We start from the raw sequence: 21864 nt of genomic DNA, 5'->3' as shown, positions 1-21864 counted from the left end.
TATTTTTAAATGTCACAACATCCTGTTAATGCGGAAGTGACGCGTTTGTTTATGAGGAATAAGCCAGTCAATAGAGGGAAGAGATGAGAAAGTCCTCACTATACCGGCTGGTCTTAAATGCAAGGACAAGTTTAATGAAAATTATCGTAACGGTAGCGTCACAATTTTCACACATTTCACACATTTTCCCGTCAGCTTTATTCCTGAACGCTGTAAATTCCGTCACTTTAGGCTGCTGTAGTGCAGCGACAAAGTTAGCTCGATTGGCATAGTTGTTTTATGTCTCAGCACAAATGTCTCCCTTAGAAAAGTCAAATGGTACAAGAACATCACAAAGGTAAGAAATGTCAACGTTGCATTTTATTGCGTCACAATAGACGTTTATTGTGTCATCACAATGGTGTTGAGTTCCTAATCTCTTATGTTTGCCATTTCAATGAAGACCAAAATTGGACTGGAAGTTCGTTCAGAGGTTCTGCAGCATCCAGAAGGTTCTGTTTCCTTCATGGAGCAACAAGAGTGTTCTCATGTTTGGGACTCTGCTTGGAATCACATTAGTTGGTAAATTGCAACACACACACACACACACACTGCAAACCCGGAAGTACGTTGCACGTGAAAGTTGAAAGTCTGCAAGTTTATATTATTCGCATGCTAATCGTGAATATATATCATATTAACATTTCTAATATGAAATTTATTCTCGTAATTCAGCCGCTTATGTCAGTAACAACTCAAGTCCGGGTCTACCGTATTATTACCAGGGAGAAAAAAATGAAATTCATGAGGAAAAAGTCATGATATTACAAGATTTGTTTATATAGATAAAGTCGTAATACGAGAAAAAACGTGAAATGTTTTGAGTTTTCACATTTATTCAATAAAAATGTCCAATCTTTCATTTAAATTGTATTTAAAATTTTATAAATATATAAATATTGTATTTAAAATATAGCGTGTAAATTGTTTTATTTTTTTACATTTTAATGTGAAATTCTAAAAGTACACAGTCATAAAAATGAAGTTGCACTATTCCATGAGAAATTCATAATATTACAGATTTATGCTCAATTATTTTTCTTTATTTTCTGCATGCTCCATACTTTAATTATATAATTTTCCTGACATAATAATTAAAAAAATGTTGCTTTGGGTTTAGTTTACCTGGTTTGTTTTGAGTAATCGTGGGTGCTATAGTTGGTTGGCAGTATGGAGGTATTGCTTTTTGAGCAGGAAGTGATAGAAGTGCATGGAATTAGGGTGACAGGAGGTCACACCGTTGCTTTATGCTACTCACAGCCACTGGGGGGCACATGTGCATGATAATGATTGCCATGATAACCTGATGCTGTCAGCATAATCACCCTTCATTACGGACGCATTCTCTTTTGTGTCATTGTGCAACTTCACTCCTGATAGCAAAGTGACTTGTCTGCATCTGACCTTTAACTCACACCATTGCCTGATTTTCAATTTTTTTTTACGAGGTGCTAACACATGTTTTTTTTTTTTTCGTTTCTCCTCTCACCAGAGCAGCTGATCATTTACCAGGTGGGTGTCCTTCCTAGTCGCTTCTACAATGTGCTGGCTGACAAGGACAGCAAAGGCTTCAAGAGCCTGCTGCTCACCGCCATGGTGGTCATTGTGCTTAACTCCTTTGTAAGTCTGTGGATCCACTACACAGTACAATAAAATCGACAAAATAACCATCCTACACATTGTCTTTAACAGTTGAAAAGCTTGGACCAGTACGTTTCCAACCTGATGTACATCAGTTGGAGGAAGACGCTAACAGAGAGCCTCCACACGGCTTACTTCCAGGGACGAGTCTACTACACACTCAACGTGCTCCGAGAAGACATAGACAACCCGTAAGCTGGCTGTATTCACATGGCCGATATTAGTAGTGTTGCTGAAGAAGGGGTGCGCCTGTTTTCCCCGCACAGTGACCAGAGGATCAGTCAGGATGCGGAGAGGCTATGCAAGCAGATGAGCACCATGGCCAGTCGACTGCTTGTGTCGCCTTTCACACTGGCTTACTACACCTACCACTGCTTCTACAGGTATTCTTTACATGTATACACTCTCTGTTCTATCATATTTAGTCATTTTCTATTCACTGGTTGATGTAAACTGCAATATCTATGAAAATATGATGCATTAAAGTTCCATATTGCAGTGATACTAACAACGTATTTGCTTGTTGTAGTCCAACAATTAATATAATATAATAAAATAATATAAGCGATAATGATAAGAATAAAAATGTGATACGAATAGAAATATATTTGCAGTAAATAAATATATAAAAGATATATATAAGTGTCATCTTACTGTGTGGCATTTATTTAGCCAGTCTTGCACTTCTTAGTGACTTCATATCATTTTATTAACATTCATTTACAGAAGGGGTGTCTAAAGTGCGGCCTGGGGACCATTTGCAGCCCTCGGCTGTTTTTTATTGGCCCTCTGCACATTCTAAAAATACAATTAAACAAGTAAACTAAAAAACAACAGCAAAAAATTGAAAGAATAGTAATTTTACAAGAATAAAGATGAAAATAGTAAAAAGTTGAAAATTAAAGAAAAGAAAAAGTATAATATGCAAGATAATAAAGTCAAAATATTATGGAAATTAAGTTATAATGTGATGAGAAAAATTTGCAAGAAGAATGAATAATGTAATAAATAAAAGCCTAATGTAAGGAGAGAAAATTCAAACTAGCTTCAAGCTTTGTCAACTATTTCACAAAATATATATATATATAGTTTATTTATTTATTTTATTTATTTAATTTAGATTGACAGTATAAACCCTGCCTTTTGTTTGACATAGTCACATATAAGTGAAGTTGTGTTGTTTTTTTGTTGTTTTAGTGTGTGATGATAATGTATATACTGTATAATATTGCAGCACAGGTTGGATGGGTCCAGTGATTATCTTTGGTTACTTTGTGCTGGGGACCGTGGCCAATAAGATCCTGATGGGGCCCATTGTGTCCACACTGTTTGAACAAGAAAAACTGGAGGGAGACTTCAGGTATGTACTGCACATGTACGTACGTGCGCATTACCATGGTACTGTGTTTTCTATTTGAGGAAGCGGATCTACTACTTAAAAGGGCCTGCCTTGTGTAGTTTTATTCACACTGACTGCCTCCACCACCCCACCCATATTGGACAGGATGCATCTGTGCAATTTTGGCGTTTTTCGGAAATAACACAGGATGTGGAGGTCATTTATGAAGGAGAGCTGCACTTCCACTTCCATACAAGGAGGAGTCAAAAGTATCCCATACTTTTGCTCTTTGGATGGGAATAAACATGCTATTTAAACAAAAAGTGTATTTTGGACAAACAATGCAATCCCGGCATGATCTTTTCTTGTGCACAGATTCAAACACATGCAGATCCGAGTCAACGCTGAGTCGGCGGCCTTTTACAGGTAAGACACACCAGGACTGCTAGATCATCAAAACAATCTACTGACCCATTCCAAATGTCAAAGCCATGTCAATCAACTTCATTCCACCATTACTAAAAAAAAAGAGCATGCCTATGCTGACTTAGATGTACATCGTCAACCACTTCTGTTGACATAACACTCATTATAGTGAAATGATTGCTCTGTTTATGTCAATGTGTTGTGGGACTAAATGTGTGTGTTGTAGAGCTGGTAAAGTGGAGCACATGAGGACCAACAGACGCCTGCAGTCTCTGCTGAAAACACAGCAAAGTTTAATAAACAAAGAGCTGTGGCTTTACAGTAAGAACACACACACACACAGTGTCAGACACACACCACTTAAAGGCACCATCTTATTTCTGTTGTTTATCCCGTCCCAGTTGGGGTGAACACCTTTGATTATCTGGGCGGCTTCCTCAGCTACATCATCATCGGCATTCCCATTTTCGGCGGGATCTACGACTCTCTGTCGCCTGGAGAGCTGAGCGCTCTTATCAGCAGGGTAGGGCTTCCTCTGTTTCTACCACGGGTGTCCACACGCATTCCAACAGGAAAGTGAAAGGATATGGGGAGCCACTTTAGATATGTTAATAGCAGTCCCAAAATCTTGGATTTGTGTTGTAGCTGACAAAACAAATGTCTAATTATTAATTAAAACTAGAGTATGAGTTGAAACTAGTGTCCTGTCTCTTTTCACAGTCAAGAAAAGGCGCTTGAACACCTCTTAAAATACTCATGAATACTAATGTTTAGTTGCGCCATGATGCCTTGCAGCCACTAGGTGGCAGCACACGCTTGTTCTAACAAAGCAAAGAGTGCAGTAGAGGGAATGAGATATTACTCTCGTATTACCTATGTCTATAAAACTGCATATATTGTATAACAGTATTATATCAGCAGGTACTGCTTCTTTGTTTGGTATTTTACCAGCCGTGTCCTCTGTTCCGTCCTTGTCCACACGCAGAACGCCTTTGTGTGCATCTACCTGATAAATGGCTTCACCCAGCTAATAGACCTGTCCACCACACTGTCAGACGTAGCAGGCTACACCCACAGGTAAGCGCTCTGCATGCTTAAACTCAACCACCGTCTCCTCCTCCTTCGCACGCTCCCTCATGTGTGTTTGTTTCAGGATTGGAGAGCTGAGGGAGGTGATGGATGGCATCCTACGCGAGCAGTGCGACTACGACCCGGCATCTGGGGAAAGCTACGACTTCGACAGGTCTGTGTGGAAGGAGCAGACACACGCACACACTCGTGGGACTTATTAGGACTTCATGCGTGAATCTTAATTACTCGAAGGTTTGACACGAGTATGACAGGGCATGGGACAAGGTAGCACTACATCCAACAGATTTTGTTGTCACTTTAGTTTGACATGTCCATGCAGTGACTTCAATGTCCATGGGGGCCCTGTGGACACGGCCTTCATCCTGGACCACCTCACCTTCAAATCCCCGTATTCAGACCAGCAGTTGGTGGAGGACCTGAGCCTGACTATTCGAGAAGGAGCACATCTGCTGGTGGTGGGTAACACCGGAACCGGCAAGACGTCCCTACTTCGGGTCCTTAACAGACTATGGGAGGCAGAGAGCGGTGAGCTCACACATGCATCATAAATAACATAACAGCAGTCAAGTTGGACAAATGTGCGTTTATGCTTTGCTTCATCAGGTTTTGTCCAAATGACCACATGCTTTGGGCCCAGAGGAACCCTCTTCCTGCCCCAGAAACCTTACCTGACTGATGGCACGCTACGGGAACAGGTCGCTACTCACCACTTCCTCTCTAGAATGCATTCTAATAACCATGAAGTCTTACTAAAATAAAAGCCTGAACTCCCAACAGGTCATCTACCCTCTGAAGGATATTTACCCAGCATCAGGTATCAACATCACTTCACCATACGTAATTGCTAATATACTACTGTATATTGCTATGTTATGCATTGAAGATTCTTATTCAATGATGATGATACTGTTTTTTTTCATCTCAGGATCTGTGGATGATGAAAGGATAATCAAGTTCCTTCAGCTGGCAGGGGTGGTGAGGTTCACATTTTACATAATCCAAAGATGTTGGACACACTTATTTGTTCAAATTCAAAATGTTTTCCAATGGGAAATAATGGCATAAATCTTGGCATAAATAAAGTCTTATGACGCATAATACATCCGATTAAGGCTATATGAATTTGGAAAAGAATCCATTCCTGTGTGATTAATTTCTGTTACAATTTTTTTTGTATTTAAATTGTTCTTTCTTATAGGCTAAACGTGCTAAATATATATATATATATATATATATATATATATATATATATATATATATAAATAATATATGTATAAAAACATGCTAGGTTAATTGGCGACTCCAAATTGTCCATAGGTATGAATGTGAGTGTGAATGGTTGTTTGTCTATATGTGCCCTGTGATGAAATGGAAATATATATATATATATATATATCCATTTCTATGGTTATCGCAAATTTCCTCTGTGGGAGGATTTGATGGTTTTACAACTGTGGGTGGATGTGAGTGTGTGAAAATGTTTCCTTCAATCATCATGTTCTTGTGTAAATGCCATCCATCCATCCACTTTCCTCCGCTTATTTGAGTTTAATTTGTTTGTTTTTGTTTCTGTGATGTAGTTCAGTCTGATGAAGCGAACAGGTGGGCTGGATGAAATAGTAGACTGGAATTGGTAAGAGACATTTTGTCCACACATCATTGTCTTCTCCACACATTCTCATGAGTTTGTGTCTGCAGGTACGATGTCCTGTCTCCAGGTGAGATGCAGCGTCTTTGCTTCGCTCGCCTTTTCTACCTGCAGCCCAAATACGCAGGTGTGTTGAATTCCACAGTGAAAAAAAACCCTCATCTTTAAACAAAAGTCTTGTATTATCCATGTTTTTTTTGTTCTTGGCCTGATGGTGACAGTCTTGGACGAAGCCACAAGTGCTTTGACTGAGGAGGCAGAGTCTCAACTGTATCGCATCTGCAAGCAGTTGGGTATGACACTTATCAGTGTGGGACACCGCAGTAGTCTGGAGAAGGTGAGGACAATAATTTATTTTCTTGTTCAAATGCTCATTTATTTTGTTTTTTTGGGGCCTTTTGGGGCCCTCGTTGAGTGTGTGTGAGGTTTCCCCTGTTTTTTTTTTACCAGAAAAGTGCATTAGAAGCAAGTTGAAAAAAATGAAAAAAACGACATACTAACCCCTTACGTTTTTTGTCAAAATCACCAAATTCATACACTGGCATTTTATGCCGTTTTTGGGTGCTTCTGGGGCCCCTGTTGAGTGTGTGTGAGGTTTCCCCTGTTTTTTTGACCAGAAAAATGCATTAGAAGCAAGTTGAAAAAAATGAAAAAAACGACATACTAACCCCTTACGTTTTTTGTCAAAAATCACTAAATTTTACACTGGCATTTTATGCCCTTTATGGGACCTCCTGGGGCCCCTGTTGAGTGTGTGTGTGGTTTTCCGTGTTTTTTCGACCAGAAAAGTGCATTAGAAGCAAGTTGAAAAAACTGAAAAAAACGACATACTAACCCCTTACGTTTTTTGCCAAAATCACCAAATTCATACACTGGCATTTTATGCCGTTTTTGGGTGCTTCTGGGGCCCCTGTTGAGTGTGTGTGAGGTTTCCCCTGTTTTTTTGACCAGAAAAGTGCATTAGAAGCAAGTTGAAAAAAATGAAAAAAAAACGACATACTAACCCCTTACGTTTTTTGTCAAAAATCACTAAATTTTACACTGGCATTTTATGCCCTTTTTGGGACCTCCTGGGGCCCCTGTTGAGTGTGTGTGTGGTTTTCCGTGTTTTTTCGACCTTAAAAGTGTATTAGAAGCAAGTTGAAAAAAATGAAAAAAACGACATACTAACCCCTTACGTTTTTTGTCAAAAATCACTAAATTTTACACTGGCATTTTATGCCCTTTATGGGACCTCCTGGGGCCCCTGTTGAGTGTGTGTGTGGTTTTCCGTGTTTTTTCGACCAGAAAAGTGCATTAGAAGCAAGTTGAAAAAAATAAAAAAAACGACATACTAACCCCTTACGTTTTTTGTCAAAAATCACTAAGTTTTACACTGGCATTTTATGCCCTTTTTGGGACCTCCTGGGGCCCCTGTTGAGTGTGTGTGTGGTTTTCCGTGTTTTTTCGACCTTAAAAGTGTATTAGAAGCAAGTTGAAAAAAATGAAAAAAACGACATACTAACCCCTTACGTTTTTTGCCAAAATCACCAAATTCATACACTGGCATTTTATGCCGTTTTTGGGTGCTTCTGGGGCCCCTGTTGAGTGTGTGTGAGGTTTCCCCTGTTTTTTTGACCAGAAAAGTGCATTAGAAGCAAGTTGAAAAAAATGAAAAAAACGACATACTAACCCCTTACGTTTTTTGTCAAAAATCACTAAATTTTACACTGGCATTTTATGCCCTTTTTGGGACCTCCTGGGGCCCCTGTTGAGTATGTGTGTGGTTTTCCGTGTTTTTTCGACCAGAAAAGTGCATTAGAAGCAAGTTGAAAAAAATGAAAAAAACGACATACTAACTAACCCCTTACGTTTTTTGTCAAAAATCACTAAATTTTACACTGGCATTTTATGCCCTTTTTGGGACCTCCTGGGGCCCCTGTTGAGTATGTGTGTGGTTTTCCGTGTTTTTTTCGACCAGAAAAGTGCATTAGAAGCAAGTTGAAAAAATGAAAAAAACGACATACTAACCCCTTACGTTTTTTGTCAAAATCACCAAATTCATACACTGGCATTTTATGCCGTTTTTGGGTGCTTCTGGGGCCCCTGTTGAGTGTGTGAGGTTTCCCCTGTTTTTTTCACCAGAAAAGTGCATTAGAAGCAAGTTGAAAAAAATGAAAAAAACGACATACTAACCCCTTACGTTTTTTGTCAAAAATCACTAAATTTTACACTGGCATTTTATGCCCTTTATGGGACCTCCTGGGGCCCCTGTTGAGTGTGTGTGTGGTTTTCCGTGTTTTTTCGACCAGAAAAGTGCATTAGAAGCAAGTTGAAAAAAATGAAAAAAACGACATACTAACCCCTTACGTTTTTTGCCAAAATCACCAAATTCATACACTGGCATTTTATGCCGTTTTTGGGTGCTTCTGGGGCCCCTGTTGAGTGTGTGTGAGGTTTCCCCTGTTTTTTTGACCAGAAAAGTGCATTAGAAGCAAGTTGAAAAAAATGAAAAAAACGACATACTAACCCCTTACGTTTTTTGTCAAAAATCACTAAATTTTACACTGGCATTTTATGCCCTTTTTGGGACCTCCTGGGGCCCCTGTTGAGTGTGTGTGTGGTTTTCCGTGTTTTTTCGACCAGAAAAGTGCATTAGAAGCAAGTTGAAAAAAATAAAAAAAACGACATACTAACCCCTTACGTTTTTTGTCAAAAATCACTAAGTTTTACACTGGCATTTTATGCCCTTTTTGGGACCTCCTGGGGCCCCTGTTGAGTGTGTGTGTGGTTTTCCGTGTTTTTTCGACCTTAAAAGTGTATTAGAAGCAAGTTGAAAAAAATGAAAAAAACGACATACTAACCCCTTACGTTTTTTGCCAAAATCACCAAATTCATACACTGGCATTTTATGCCGTTTTTGGGTGCTTCTGTGGCCCCTGTTGAGTGTGTGTGAGGTTTCCCCTGTTTTTTTGACCAGAAAAGTGCATTAGAAGCAAGTTGAAAAAAATGAAAAAAACGACATACTAACCCCTTACGTTTTTTGTCAAAAATCACTAAATTTTACACTGGCATTTTATGCCCTTTTTGGGACCTCCTGGGGCCCCTGTTGAGTATGTGTGTGGTTTTCCGTGTTTTTTCGACCAGAAAAGTGCATTAGAAGCAAGTTGAAAAAAATGAAAAAAACGACATACTAACCCCTTACGTTTTTTGTCAAAAATCACTAAATTTTACACTGGCATTTTATGCCCTTTTTGGGACCTCCTGGGGCCCCTGTTGAGTATGTGTGTGGTTTTCCGTGTTTTTTTCGACCAGAAAAGTGCATTAGAAGCAAGTTGAAAAAATGAAAAAAACGACATACTAACCCCTTACGTTTTTTGTCAAAATCACCAAATTCATACACTGGCATTTTATGCCGTTTTTGGGTGCTTCTGGGGCCCCTGTTGAGTGTGTGAGGTTTCCCCTGTTTTTTTCACCAGAAAAGTGCATTAGAAGCAAGTTGAAAAAAATGAAAAAAACGACATACTAACCCCTTACGTTTTTTGTCAAAATCACCAAATTTTACACTGGCATTTTATGCCCTTTTTGGGACCTCCTGGGGCCCCTGTTGAGTGTGTGTGTGGTTTTCCGTGTTTTTTCGACCTTAAAAGTGTATTAGAAGCAAGTTGAAAAAAATGAAAAAAACCACATACTAACCCCTTAAGTTTTTTGTCAAAATCACCAAATTCATACACTGGCATTTTAGGCCGTTTTTGGGTGCTTCTGGGGCCCCTGTTGAGTGTGTGTGAGGTTTCCCCTGTTTTTTTGACCAGAAGAGTGTATTAGAAGCAAGTTGAAAAAAATGAAAAAAACACATACTAACCCCTTACGTTTTTTGTCAAAATCACCAAATTCATACACTGGCATTTTATGCCGTTTTTGGGTGCTTCTGGGGCCCCTGTTGAGTGTGTGTGAGGTTTCCCCTGTTTTTTTCACCAGAAAAGTGCATTAGAAGCAAGTTGAAAAAAATGAAAAAAACGACATACTAACCCCTTACGTTTTTTGTCAAAAATCACTAAATTTTACACTGGCATTTTATGCCCTTTATGGGACCTCCTGGGGCCCCTGTTGAGTGTGTGTGTGGTTTTCCGTGTTTTTTCGACCAGAAAAGTGCATTAGAAGCAAGTTGAAAAAAATGAAAAAAACGACATACTAACCCCTTACGTTTTTTGTCAAAAATCACTAAATTTTACACTGGCATTTTATGCCCTTTTTGGGACCTCCTGGGGCCCCTGTTGAGTATGTGTGTGGTTTTCCGTGTTTTTTCGACCAGAAAAGTGCATTAGAAGCAAGTTGAAAAAATGAAAAAAACGACATACTAACCCCTTACGTTTTTTGTCAAAATCACCAAATTCATACACTGGCATTTTATGCCGTTTTTGGGTGCTTCTGGGGCCCCTGTTGAGTGTGTGAGGTTTCCCCTGTTTTTTTCACCAGAAAAGTGCATTAGAAGCAAGTTGAAAAAAATGAAAAAAAACGACATACTAACCCCTTACGTTTTTTGTCAAAAATCACTAAATTTTACACTGGCATTTTATGCCCTTTTTGGGACCTCCTGGGGCCCCTGTTGAGTATGTGTGTGGTTTTCCGTGTTTTTTCGACCTTAAAAGTGTATTAGAAGCAAGTTGAAAAAAATGAAAAAAACGACATACTAACCCCTTACGTTTTTTGTCAAAAATCACTAAATTTTACACTGGCATTTTATGCCCTTTTTGGGACCTCCTGGGGCCCCTGTTGAGTATGTGTGTGGTTTTCCGTGTTTTTTCGACCTTAAAAGTGTATTAGAAGCAAGTTGAAAAAAATGAAAAAAACGACATACTAACCCCTTACGTTTTTTGTCAAAAATCACTAAATTTTACACTGGCATTTTATGCCCTTTTTGGGACCTCCTGGGGCCCCTGTTGAGTGTGTGTGAGGTTTCCCCTGTTTTTTTGACCAGAAAAGTGTATTAGAAGCAAGTTGAAAAAAATGAAAAAAAACGACATACTAACCCCTTACGTTTTTTGTCAAAATCACCAAATTCATACACTGGCATTTTATGCCGTTTTTGGGTGCTTCTGGGGCCCCTGTTGAGTGTGTGTGAGGTTTCCCCTGTTTTTTTGACCAGAAAAGTGTATTAGAAGCAAGTTGAAAAAAATGAAAAAAACGACATACTAACCCCTTACGTTTTTTGTCAAAATCACCAAATTCATACACTGGCATTTTATGCCGTTTTTGGGTGCTTCTGGGGCCCCTGTTGAGTGTGTGTGAGGTTTCCCGACCAGAAAAGTGTATTAGAAGCAAGTTGAAAAAAATGAAAAAAACGACATACTAACCCCTTACGTTTTTTGTCAAAATCACCAAATTCATACACTGGCATTTTATGCCGTTTTTGGGTGCTTCTGGGGCCCCTGTTGAGTGTGTGTGAGGTTTCCCGACCAGAAAAGTGTATTAGAAGCAAGTTGAAAAAAATGAAAAAAACGACATACTAACCCCTTACGTTTTTTGTCAAAATCACCAAATTCATACACTGGCATTTTATGCCGTTTTTGGGACCTCCTGGGGCCCCTGTTGAGTGTATGTGTGGTTTTCCGTGTTTTTTCGACCAGAAAAGTGCATTAGAAGCAAGTTGAAAAAAATGAAAAAAACGACATACTAACCCCTTACGTTTTTTGTCAAAAATCACTAAATTTTACACTGGCATTTTATGCCCTTTTTGGGACCTCCTGGGGCCCCTGTTGAGTATGTGTGTGGTTTTCCGTGTTTTTTCGACCTTAAAAGTGTATTAGAAGCAAGTTGAAAAAAATGAAAAAAACGACATACTAACCCCTTACGTTTTTTGTCAAAAATCACTAAATTTTACACTGGCATTTTATGCCCTTTTTGGGACCTCCTGGGGCCCCTGTTGAGTGTGTGTGTGGTTTTCCGTGTTTTTTTCGACCTTAAAAGTGTATTAGAAGCAAGTTGAAAAAAATGAAAAAAACGACATACTAACCCCTTACGTTTTTTGTCAAAAATCAGCTCCCTCAAACACTGGCGTTTTCTGCCGTTTTTGGGTGCTTTTGGGGCCCTCGTTGAGTGTGTGTTTAGTTTCCCCTGTTTTTTTGACCAGAAAAGTGCATTAGAAGCACTTTGACAAAAACAAAAAAACAACATTTTGAATAAGTACAATTTCACATGCATTTTTCTTTTATTTGTATGCCGTATTCAGAGCCGTGATGTTGCCACTGTATAGTATTTTAGATTGACAGTTCTAAGTATAATTTTCTCTAATGCTTTTGTACTTCCCAGCATCACGATATCCAGTTGAAACTATTTGGCGCCGGTCACTGGGAGTTGCGGAGATTAAAAGGAGCCGATGGGAGCCTCCCGGATGATGTCTTGGCCTTCTGAGTCAAGGACAACACTCCACACACTGTTTTCTACGGTGGATGCTTCGACAAGGTGACTCCATGTTGGCTTCAGCCAAAATCCTTTTCATCCTTTCGTTACCTCTGTCTTGGTTAAGTGTTGGTGCAGATCAGGATAAAGGTGCAGATTTGTCTCTTGAGTTATTGCACTTTATTTTTCTTCCCCTTGGCGGAGGTCTGTGCTAATGAGGGCAGTGAGGTTCATGTTTACAAAAGTCAACTAATGTGGAATGTACAGAAGACTATTGCTTACGAAGAATTAAAAGTTGTTTAGTAGAACTACAAGTCCTTTTCAAATTTGTCGTCACCATCACGGTTGTTTAGCACAGAGGTCACTGTGACCTTGGATGATCTCCTGAACAGCCGCAGGGTCGTCCAGCGTGCTCAGATCACCGAGCCCGCCCAGGTCACGCTCCACCACTTTACGGAGAACCCGCCGCATGATCTTTCCTGAACGTGTCTTTGGGAGACGTTGCACAAACTGCAAGCAGAACAGAAAAGCCACAAGTTCCATTGTATGTTATTTGTAAACATGTCCGACAAACTCACCTGGATGTGGTCCGGGCAGGCGTACTTGGCGATCTTGTTAGAGACCATGTTGTTGATCTGTGAAGTCAGGTCCACGTCTTGGACGTCCTGCTTTAGGACCACAAATGCATAGAGCCCTGCAGGAAGGGGGAAGTGAGTTGACTTCCTGCCAGTGTGTGTGAAGGTAAGCACGATGGAAAGCGTGTTCCTACTCACCTTGTCCTTTGATGTGATGTGAGCAGCCGATGACTGCAGACTCAGCCACCGCAGAACATTGGTTCTACCACATTACAGCAGTACCATTAATGCACATCTTTAAAGAAAACTACATTTGGGGAGTTTTGCCCATTATGTGAGACATGAACACACATCTTTCTTTTCTGTGAGAAAACATTCAATGCAAGGGTTTGATTTACTTAAATGATAACATTGTCATGCTAAGGCCTAGCATAATAGCACAAAGTGTATAAGTGCCTACCGCTGAAAATGCTAAAAATGTTAGTATAATTATGCTACCAATGCTAATGTTAGCATGCTAACACCTAGCATGATAGCGCAACATTTCATCTAAATCCTTTCAGAACTTTTCATCTAAATCCTTTCAGAACTTTTGAAGTTATTTTGGACACGGATACAGTTCAATGCCGACCCTACCGCTGAAAATGCTAAAAATGTTAGTATAATTATGCTACCATTGCTAATGTTAGCATGCTAACACCTAGCATGATAGCGCAACATTTCATCTAAATCCTTTCCGAACTTTTGAAGTTATTTTGGACATGGATACAGTTCAATGCCGACAAATACATAACCTCTGTGTTGTCACATTATTTACATTCTCAGCTGCCTCTTTATCGGTTTTTATATATTTAGAACACACAAAAGAGAAGGATGCGTGTTCATGTCTCATAAGGATTGTGGATGATGAGCAAAATTCCAAAACAAGTGCAGGTGTTCTTTAACATATGCTGCACTTACAGGAGAAATGCCTAAACTAAGATTTTAATCTTATCAATACCAAGGAACAAGTTCTCTTACCACTACATCTTCAATCTCAGCTGTGCCGATCCTGTGGCCGCTCACGTTGATGACATCATCAAGGCGACCAGTGATCTGGTAGTAGCCCTCCTTCGAGCGATGGGCCCCATCGCCGGTAAAGAAGTAACCTATGTGACCAACAGGCCATGACATCATCTCAACACCCAAACCCAGTACAAACACTAGACCACATTGGAGGACACATTTACCAGGGTAGGTTTTGAAGTAGGTGTCTATGAACCTCTGGTGGTCGTTGTGGATGCTCCTGGCCATGCCGGGCCACGGCTGAGAGATACAAAGTGCTCCCAAAGCATCATTGGAGGTCACCACTTTGCCCTTGAGCACAAGAAAATATCACTTTTAAACAAAGGCGGCTTTAAAACACGCTAATTTATGACAGGATGATGACGGTTCAAGCACACACACACGTCTTCCACATGTGTGTGTGTGTGTGTGTGTGATGTGTGGGGGCAGGGCGGGTATCAAAAGTGACACAGCTGGTGACTATTTTATAATCCTCATCTGATCCTCCATCCAGGACGTTCCCAGCCATTTTACTCAACACACACACACCCAGATACAGTATACACACAGATACAGTATACACACACCTCATTGTCCATGAGCACCGGGTTAATGCCAAAGAAAGGTCTCATGGCCATTCCCGGGACAATCTCTGCGTCCGGCTCCGACGGCCTCGGGGCGATGCAAATCCCACCCGTCTCTGAGAAGGAAGAACAACCAGTCATATGATGGAAGTGCTCTTGGGGTGTTTTTCATTTTTCCTCAACTCTTGAGGCGGATTGTTGTTCACAATGCCACCATTGATTGTTGCGTTAATGATTAACAGTTACACCTTAAAGCCACACTAAGTAAATCACAAGCAGTTAGGTCGGACAGCCTGGACCACAAGGACCTAAACATCATAATCTGCTTTTTGGTATTTGTCTTTTCTTTACGGGTGGTAACTGTTCCAAAAATCGGCCGGGGGCGGGGAGATGGCTGCTGCTCTTACTAAAGAGGGACACAACAGTAGCCACTCACTGCTGGTAAAAATATTAAATATAAAAATACTACAGAGGCTCCAAAAATGTACAATGAAAATTTAACAACAAAAAGTAAAACTAACTTCTATTACTTTACATACAAATATATAACAACGTTTTTCTTTATATATATGTATAAATACACACATAAATAGGCTATTTTATACTGTATATGTAAAAATGAAATACAAAAAAAAAGTATAAATCTATTTGAAATCCTGCAATCTGCCGTGTATGATCCGCCCCGGGAGTCCGTATGCCGGCAAGGGATCAACATCAAACGCACCATCTGAACAGGCTAACTTGCTCCCACGTGTACCAAATGTCACCTTATGAATAAAGCCACTTAGTCCTAATTGGAAACATTAGTCTGGGAAAACAACAACATTTTAGCTTCTATCTGTGTCTGGAATTCCTAAGCGCCTCATGTGCCGCCGCTGCTGCTGTTAATTAATTAAGAGATATTGGCCATTTGGTGGCTACTCTGTTTAATTTACAACACGTACACCACGGTCTTATGGTCATCTGTTCATCTGATTCATTTGTTTATTATAGGGTTATGTTATTGTATGCTAATTTGCTGGAGGGTACTATCTAGGCTAAGATGTTAAGGTACACTTATGATACATACTGTACATGTACACTCCAACCCAACATATCCTAGTTATTAACACTTTGTCACCGTCCAGTGGTAAAAGTATGTACTGTATCTGCTTTTTAGTTCTCTAAAGTGACCATGAAATGCCTCTGCGATTGTTATTCTTGGTAAAAATAACAAAATATCTTCTGCGGGATGACTTAAGGGCCTGCACTATGAGGAAAACATCTGGTTTGATTCAGTGGTGGTGGTGCGTGGAAGGGGAGGAACATTGGCCTGCACTGTGATATTGTACATACACATACATTCCTGATCTTATGCATCACTGCCTTTAGCTTAAAGACCGACGAACACACCACATTGCAGACTTTAACCGTTTTGCAGCAGATACATCTAAACAAATTAAAACGTGTTGATAAGCCATAAATCATTGACCATGTGTCCGAGGATTATTAAGCATTCTGATCCAGACCTACAGGGGGCGCCGCCAAACAATCTTTATGTCACACTTGGTGGTGGTATTGGCTTACCCGTTTGCCACCAGGTGTCCACCACGGGACAGCGTCCTCCTCCCACCACCTTATGGTACCACTCCCACGCCTCAGTGTTGATGGGCTCGCCCACTGCACAAGAGAAAACAAGGCAGCCATGTTGTTTTTGTGCAGCAAGGTTGACAACCAGGAAGAAGTAATGCACGACCTCTGAGACTCAAATTACAGGGTGAAGTGACTTTACCAGGGCATGTTAAATAACCACCCCATCGCCACATTCCATGCTGTTTTAAGTATGTGGATGTACGCGCGCACGCGCGTGTGTGTGTATATATGTTCTTGGCGGAAATTCCTCTGATGATTTTCCCCTGCAGCAGGAACAAAAACAAACACAGAAGCTGAATGACCTGTTTCCATACGTCTTGGCGTGAATGGGGGTGACTGGATTGTTTCTTGAAAAAATTAATTATCAAAACTAATTCCATAATTATGTTTTAATTGTAAAACTAATAAAAAGGAGGTCCTCACCCTAATAACACCCAAACAATATAACAACAACTACATGGACTGGACTGCAAACTGCCACCATCAATGGGCGGGGAAAAGGTTTTTGTACCTGATCCGAGTGTTCTGATGCTGGAGCGGTCATATTTGTGCACCCACTCGTCCCCATACTTGAGCAGTAGGCGGATGGCCGTCGGGGCGCCGTAGAACTGGTTGATTTTAAGCCTCTCCACCATCTCCCAGTACCGTCCTGTAAACACAAGACCGCATCTTGAGAACACTTTGGGAGCACGTGCAGCTGTGTGACATAGAACATGAGCGAGGTCTGGACTCGTGTGGGTACACGAGATCCTAATTTTACCTCAAGTAAACATCACAGTCCAGCACTCCAGGCCCATGCTTGTGTACTTCAAAAGCCTTAATACTTCAAGGCTTAATGCCTTTATATGGTAGTTATATGGTTAATGCCATTATATGAGCAGTGATCCAAAGCACTCATACCTGGGTCGGGGTAAACAGGCGTGCTCTCAAACAGCACCGTGGTCCCTCCGTTGGCCAGTGGTCCGTACACGCTGTAACTGTGTCCTGTGATCCAACCGATGTCGGCGACACAGCCAAACACATCGCCATCATTGTAGTCGAAGACATACTATAGCGAGAAGAACACACACACACATACGTGGGGGAGGGGGGTTTGAAGAGGTGGTGGACATAAGCGGGTTCCCCTGAACGAGCTTTGGCTACCTTGTGTGTAAGTGAGGTGTAAAGCAGGTATCCAGCCTGAGAGTGCACGAGTCCTTTGGGCTTCCCGGTGCTGCCTGATGTGTACAGCAAGAACAGGACGTCCTCGCTGTCCATGGCAGCCGGCTCACACACCGTGTCCTCCGTCTTCATCTCCTGCCCGGACAAGCTCAGGTTATTACAAATACAGTTGTTCCTCACTCACTTTATTGTGTTTTTCCCCCAAAAATAACCAATAAATGATTGTTTCATGGTTGACTAGGGTGTGTTATTAGTCAAACAATATTGAAAGATAAGCTATATGTACAGTATGTAGTATTGGTAACAAAATTAAATGCCATAGTTTGATGTGGTCTGATGTTTAAAGCGCTCCTGAAAAAGGGACATGAGAACATACAGCTGATAGTATAACACTTTTACAGATAAAATTAGACAAATAATTCAAGGAAAATTAGAAGCATAACATAGTGTGTGTATATTAAATATATGTTCTTGCCCCCCCAGCCAATGCAGCCCGCAAGTCAAAATATAAGCCCACCCCTGGCTTAGATTGAGTGGGGGGAAAAAAGTTCTCTGCTCATTCTGTATGGAAGTGGTAAGTTTCTTCCTCACTCCGTTGGAAACACTTAAGTTTAAAATAAGTAACTTGAATAGGTTAACTACTTATCTCAATAGCCTGCTATGCTAGCAGCAGCCACTGTTATGTGATCCTGTAGCCTTAGCAATATAATGCAAACGAGAGTGTAAAGGTGACAATGGTGGTGTTATTTCATGTCTACAGGGCTCTAGTGAAAACCTGTATTTAGAAAGCAGGTTTTCCATGATCTAACTATGAAAATATTCCATGTATTAATATTGAATCCTACTTGGCTGAAATGCACTTACCTCTATCTGGTCTGGAACCAATTAAGCCTAATAATCCAGTGCCGATGATGTACACCACAGTTCATTTGGACTGGCCCTGTGCCCGCTCACCTCCTCCATGGCGACATCCTTTGTCGTCATGGTGACCGGCGTGTCCGTCCTCATGGCGACTAACACCTGTCGCACAGTCGGGCAACCCTGCACCGCTGCATCCACTGTCTTCTTCAGGTGGGTGATCTTGCCGCCTCGGACACCTTCGTTGACCGTAATGACGGTGCTGGATTGGGCTGCATGAGTACACAAAGAAAGTCGTTACTAGCTTCTTATGCAATCAAAAGCTAATCATATGCATACCTGGCCAGAAATAAGCTTGATTTGAAAAATGTGAAGTCACATTGTACAGTCACAATTGTTGTTTGATATCTTGTGTATTTTCTTATGAAAAATGATATATTATTGGTCCAAATGTTAACAGTGAGCATTTTAGGCTGACTGCCGCCAGTAAACGCTTTGACAGTCCATAAAACTTTGCTGTGGAAATTTATGACTTAAAGTGAAACTGCATACGGTCACCCTCTGATAAGAAACTCTTGACCTAGATCAACCTCTGGACCCACTGTGGGTTGGTATGTGTGCCAAGCCCTCATGTCTCTTATTGCCAACACACGGTCCCACATGCAGTAAAACGTGGCTGAAGAACATCCAGTAGCACATGGAGCAGTACTGATGGTCCTGTCTCAGGTTTCGGCCTGTTAGTTTTACTCGTACACGTAAGTAAGATGGATTCGATGCTTCAGCTGCTGTAAAGACATGGGAGTTGAGTTTTGACAATGCTGCCTTTTCATACTTTGCTCTTTGCTACCTTGACACTGGAATTCCCTCCTCTGTGACCACAATAAAGGATTATCTTATCTTGGCCTGATATCAAGAGAGGGAAATAAGCTATTTAGTGCCTGAGGTGCCATTACTAGAGAACATTTTCTGCTAGAAATTGTGTTTTGACCATTGTTTACATCCCAACACTTTAGAGCCTCGAAGCATTGAACGGTGCATTAAAAAAATAACTTGTTTCTGTATAGATGGTAAAAATGTAACTCACAAGCAGAATAAAAACGGAAAATCACAGAGATGTATATAGTATTTGAGGTTCACGGTGAGGCATATGACAGTGGAACATCTACAGTAGAAGCACGTGGTGGGGTTAAGTTCCATGCAGGCGTTGAGGCGTCACGTGACTTGCCATGGTAATGGTACCATACTCAGCAGTTCCTGCTGTCAGAGGCATGTCTTTTATTCGGTTGATTATCCTGTCTTTATCCGAAAAGTTGTCAAAAAGTTAATTCGCCACGTCAAATATGAATGTTTTGGCAAATTCGCCATTTGTGAATGGCTTTCTGTCCCTAAAGTAGCAACAAAGCTAGCCGACGTCCACACACAGGGCTGTTAGCTAGCTTGTATTTTGGAAGCTATCTCTTAGCGTGCCTTCTTCCGAGTGTTCCCCGCTGGATATTTATATGCAAATGTAGCATAGGGTGTGTCAAAGTGCCGTTTCATCGATTACATTTGACAGCTCCGTTTTAGACTCACCGCCAAACGTGCTTCCTCCACGAAGGCGAATTCCTCTGCCCATTCGTGTTGAAATGTACCGTACTCCTCATCTTTCTTTCTTTCTTTCTTTCGTTCGTTCGTTCGTTATTCTTCGGCAAAATGTTTGTGCTAGCTAGGCGCGAAGTTCACCTCTTGACCACTAAATGAGCCGATAGGCTGGCGTTAGCCAATGACAATCGTGTATTGGCTTCTGACCGGAAACTACCGGAAGGACAGCCATTGCTGGTAGAAAATGGACAGGAGAGGGATTCAAATACATGGTCATGTATTATTTTTTAAAACGTTTTTAACACTGTGATTTTTCAATATTTTTTTATTTTGTAAAAAGGCAAAAAAAGATTTACAGTTTAAATATTTATTCAAAGAAAAAGCTTTGTGTCATTATTAGTTATCAATATGATGATTTTGACCACCTTTTTATTTGTGCACTTTTCCAGTGGGATTCATCTTCTTCCCTGTATGGCCTTGCTGCTGCGTTCACTGCCCAGCCATCCTTACCCTGTCCTCCGAAGAGTCCCCCTTCCCCTATTCATGAACTCTGAGCATCAATAAACTCTCATCTTTACTCACACGGAAGTGTCTGCATTTTGGAGTTCAGCCCATAACCCCGAACCGTTCCCTGACAGAAAAGGGTGATGATAACCATAGCACCAGAAATGGAACTTAATGCTACATAAAAAAAGTCTACTCAATCCAACTAAAGATATATAAATTACAATTATCAATCATGTTCGTCTCCAATCTCCATTATGCATCTTCAAAGTTATATTTGGGTTTATTCTCTAAGAGTTAATTAGCCTCGAAGTGAGCATGAATAAATAATGTTAAAATAGTGCAGCGTTAATAAAGGTTTTATAATGGATTGTGTTCCGTCCATCACTCACCATCTCTGATTCTCTCCGCCAGCGCCTCGGCACTGAAGCCCGCAAACACCACGTTGTGAGCGGCGCCTATCCGAGCGCAGGCCAACATGGACGCCACGGCCAGAGGGCACGGGGGCATGTAGATGGTGACCGTGTCGCCCTTCTTCACACCACGCCTCCTCAACAGGTTGCCAGCGCGGCAGGTCATCTCCAGTAACTGACTGTGGAAACAAAAACAATAACAATAACACATGACAGTAGGGAATGAACGGGGGCGTGTGGCTAAATCTGGCTAACCTGTATGTGACCTTGACCTCTGACCCTGGTTCATCTCGCTCCCAAATGAGTGCTATCTTCTGTGGGCTGCTGTGTGCATGGCGGTCCAGGCAATTTACTGCATCATAATTACATATATTATACAGTGCATATATTATACAGTACAAGCAACAATGTGTGGTGCGTTTAATGTCCCAGGGACTTTGCATTTCCCCCATAACCTTACCGGACACGTTCAGCTTTCCTCCCTCGAACCATTTCACTTTTCCCCGGTCCAGATCGTAGTCCAAGACTGTGTGAAACGGACTGATCCAGTCGAGCCGGTGACGCGCCACGCAGGACCAGAAGCGCTCCGTGTGAGCGACGGAGAACTCCTGGAGCCCCGCGCGGTCCCGCACACCCTCGAAGCCCACAGCCTCCGGCAAGAAAGCCGCTCCGTGGCTCTTTCTCCTCCGGCCCACCGCGCGCAGCAACCGGCGGCTGATTGACGACACTTGCGCGCATCCGTGAGAGAGCCACATTGTCAACGTGAAAATTAATCCGGCTAAGAAGAAATATGACAGCTCAGCATGTCCCTGCACTGTGGAGGCATTGTTTTAACTGCACTCAAAGTTCCACAACGGGGGAGGGCTGGGCTTGTGGTGCGTTCAAGGGCGGTACAAGCACAACCAATGTGAAATAGTCATCTTTTCCAACAAAAAAAAGTTCTGACATA

General features: G+C 41.3%; 2 protein-coding genes across 3 annotated transcripts; one reads left to right on the top strand and one right to left on the bottom strand.

The window, feature by feature from the left end:
* Nucleotides 1-15: 15 nt before the first annotated feature.
* abcd4 (ATP-binding cassette, sub-family D (ALD), member 4) lies at nt 16-12871 on the top strand. The gene is made up of 19 exons (XM_058056850.1): nt 16-337; nt 443-561; nt 1532-1659; nt 1732-1871; nt 1947-2063; nt 2915-3040; nt 3395-3445; nt 3672-3766; nt 3847-3968; nt 4431-4522; nt 4599-4688; nt 4857-5062; nt 5141-5232; nt 5315-5351; nt 5463-5512; nt 6118-6170; nt 6236-6312; nt 6407-6522; nt 12474-12871. Exons 1-19 carry the CDS (start codon nt 294-296, stop codon nt 12573-12575), a joined length of 1857 nt encoding a protein of 618 aa, XP_057912833.1. The 5' UTR covers nt 16-293; the 3' UTR covers nt 12576-12871.
* Nucleotides 12366-21779, bottom strand: acss1 (acyl-CoA synthetase short chain family member 1). 2 transcript variants are annotated; one of them, XM_058056848.1, is made up of 14 exons: nt 21376-21779; nt 21171-21267; nt 20895-21094; nt 18514-18689; nt 17542-17694; nt 17299-17446; nt 16910-17047; nt 16333-16425; nt 14770-14882; nt 14368-14494; nt 14159-14286; nt 13337-13400; nt 13142-13257; nt 12366-13073 (listed from the first exon to the last, which is right to left on the bottom strand). In XM_058056848.1, the coding sequence occupies exons 1-14, from the start codon at nt 21668-21670 to the stop codon at nt 12903-12905; spliced, it is 2019 nt and encodes a 672-aa protein (XP_057912831.1). In that variant the 5' UTR covers nt 21671-21779; the 3' UTR covers nt 12366-12902. The 2 variants fall into 2 exon arrangements, with proteins under 2 accessions (XP_057912831.1, XP_057912832.1); XM_058056849.1 differs by lacking the exons at nt 20895-21094; nt 21171-21267; nt 21376-21779 and adding an exon at nt 19990-20202.
* Between the last annotated feature and the right edge of the window lie 85 nt (nt 21780-21864).

The sequence above is a fragment of the Doryrhamphus excisus genome, chromosome 19 (genome assembly GCF_030265055.1).
Source record: "Doryrhamphus excisus isolate RoL2022-K1 chromosome 19, RoL_Dexc_1.0, whole genome shotgun sequence".
Taxonomy (NCBI): Eukaryota; Metazoa; Chordata; class Actinopteri; order Syngnathiformes; family Syngnathidae; genus Doryrhamphus; species Doryrhamphus excisus.
This window is presented reverse-complemented; position numbering and strand designations above follow the sequence as displayed.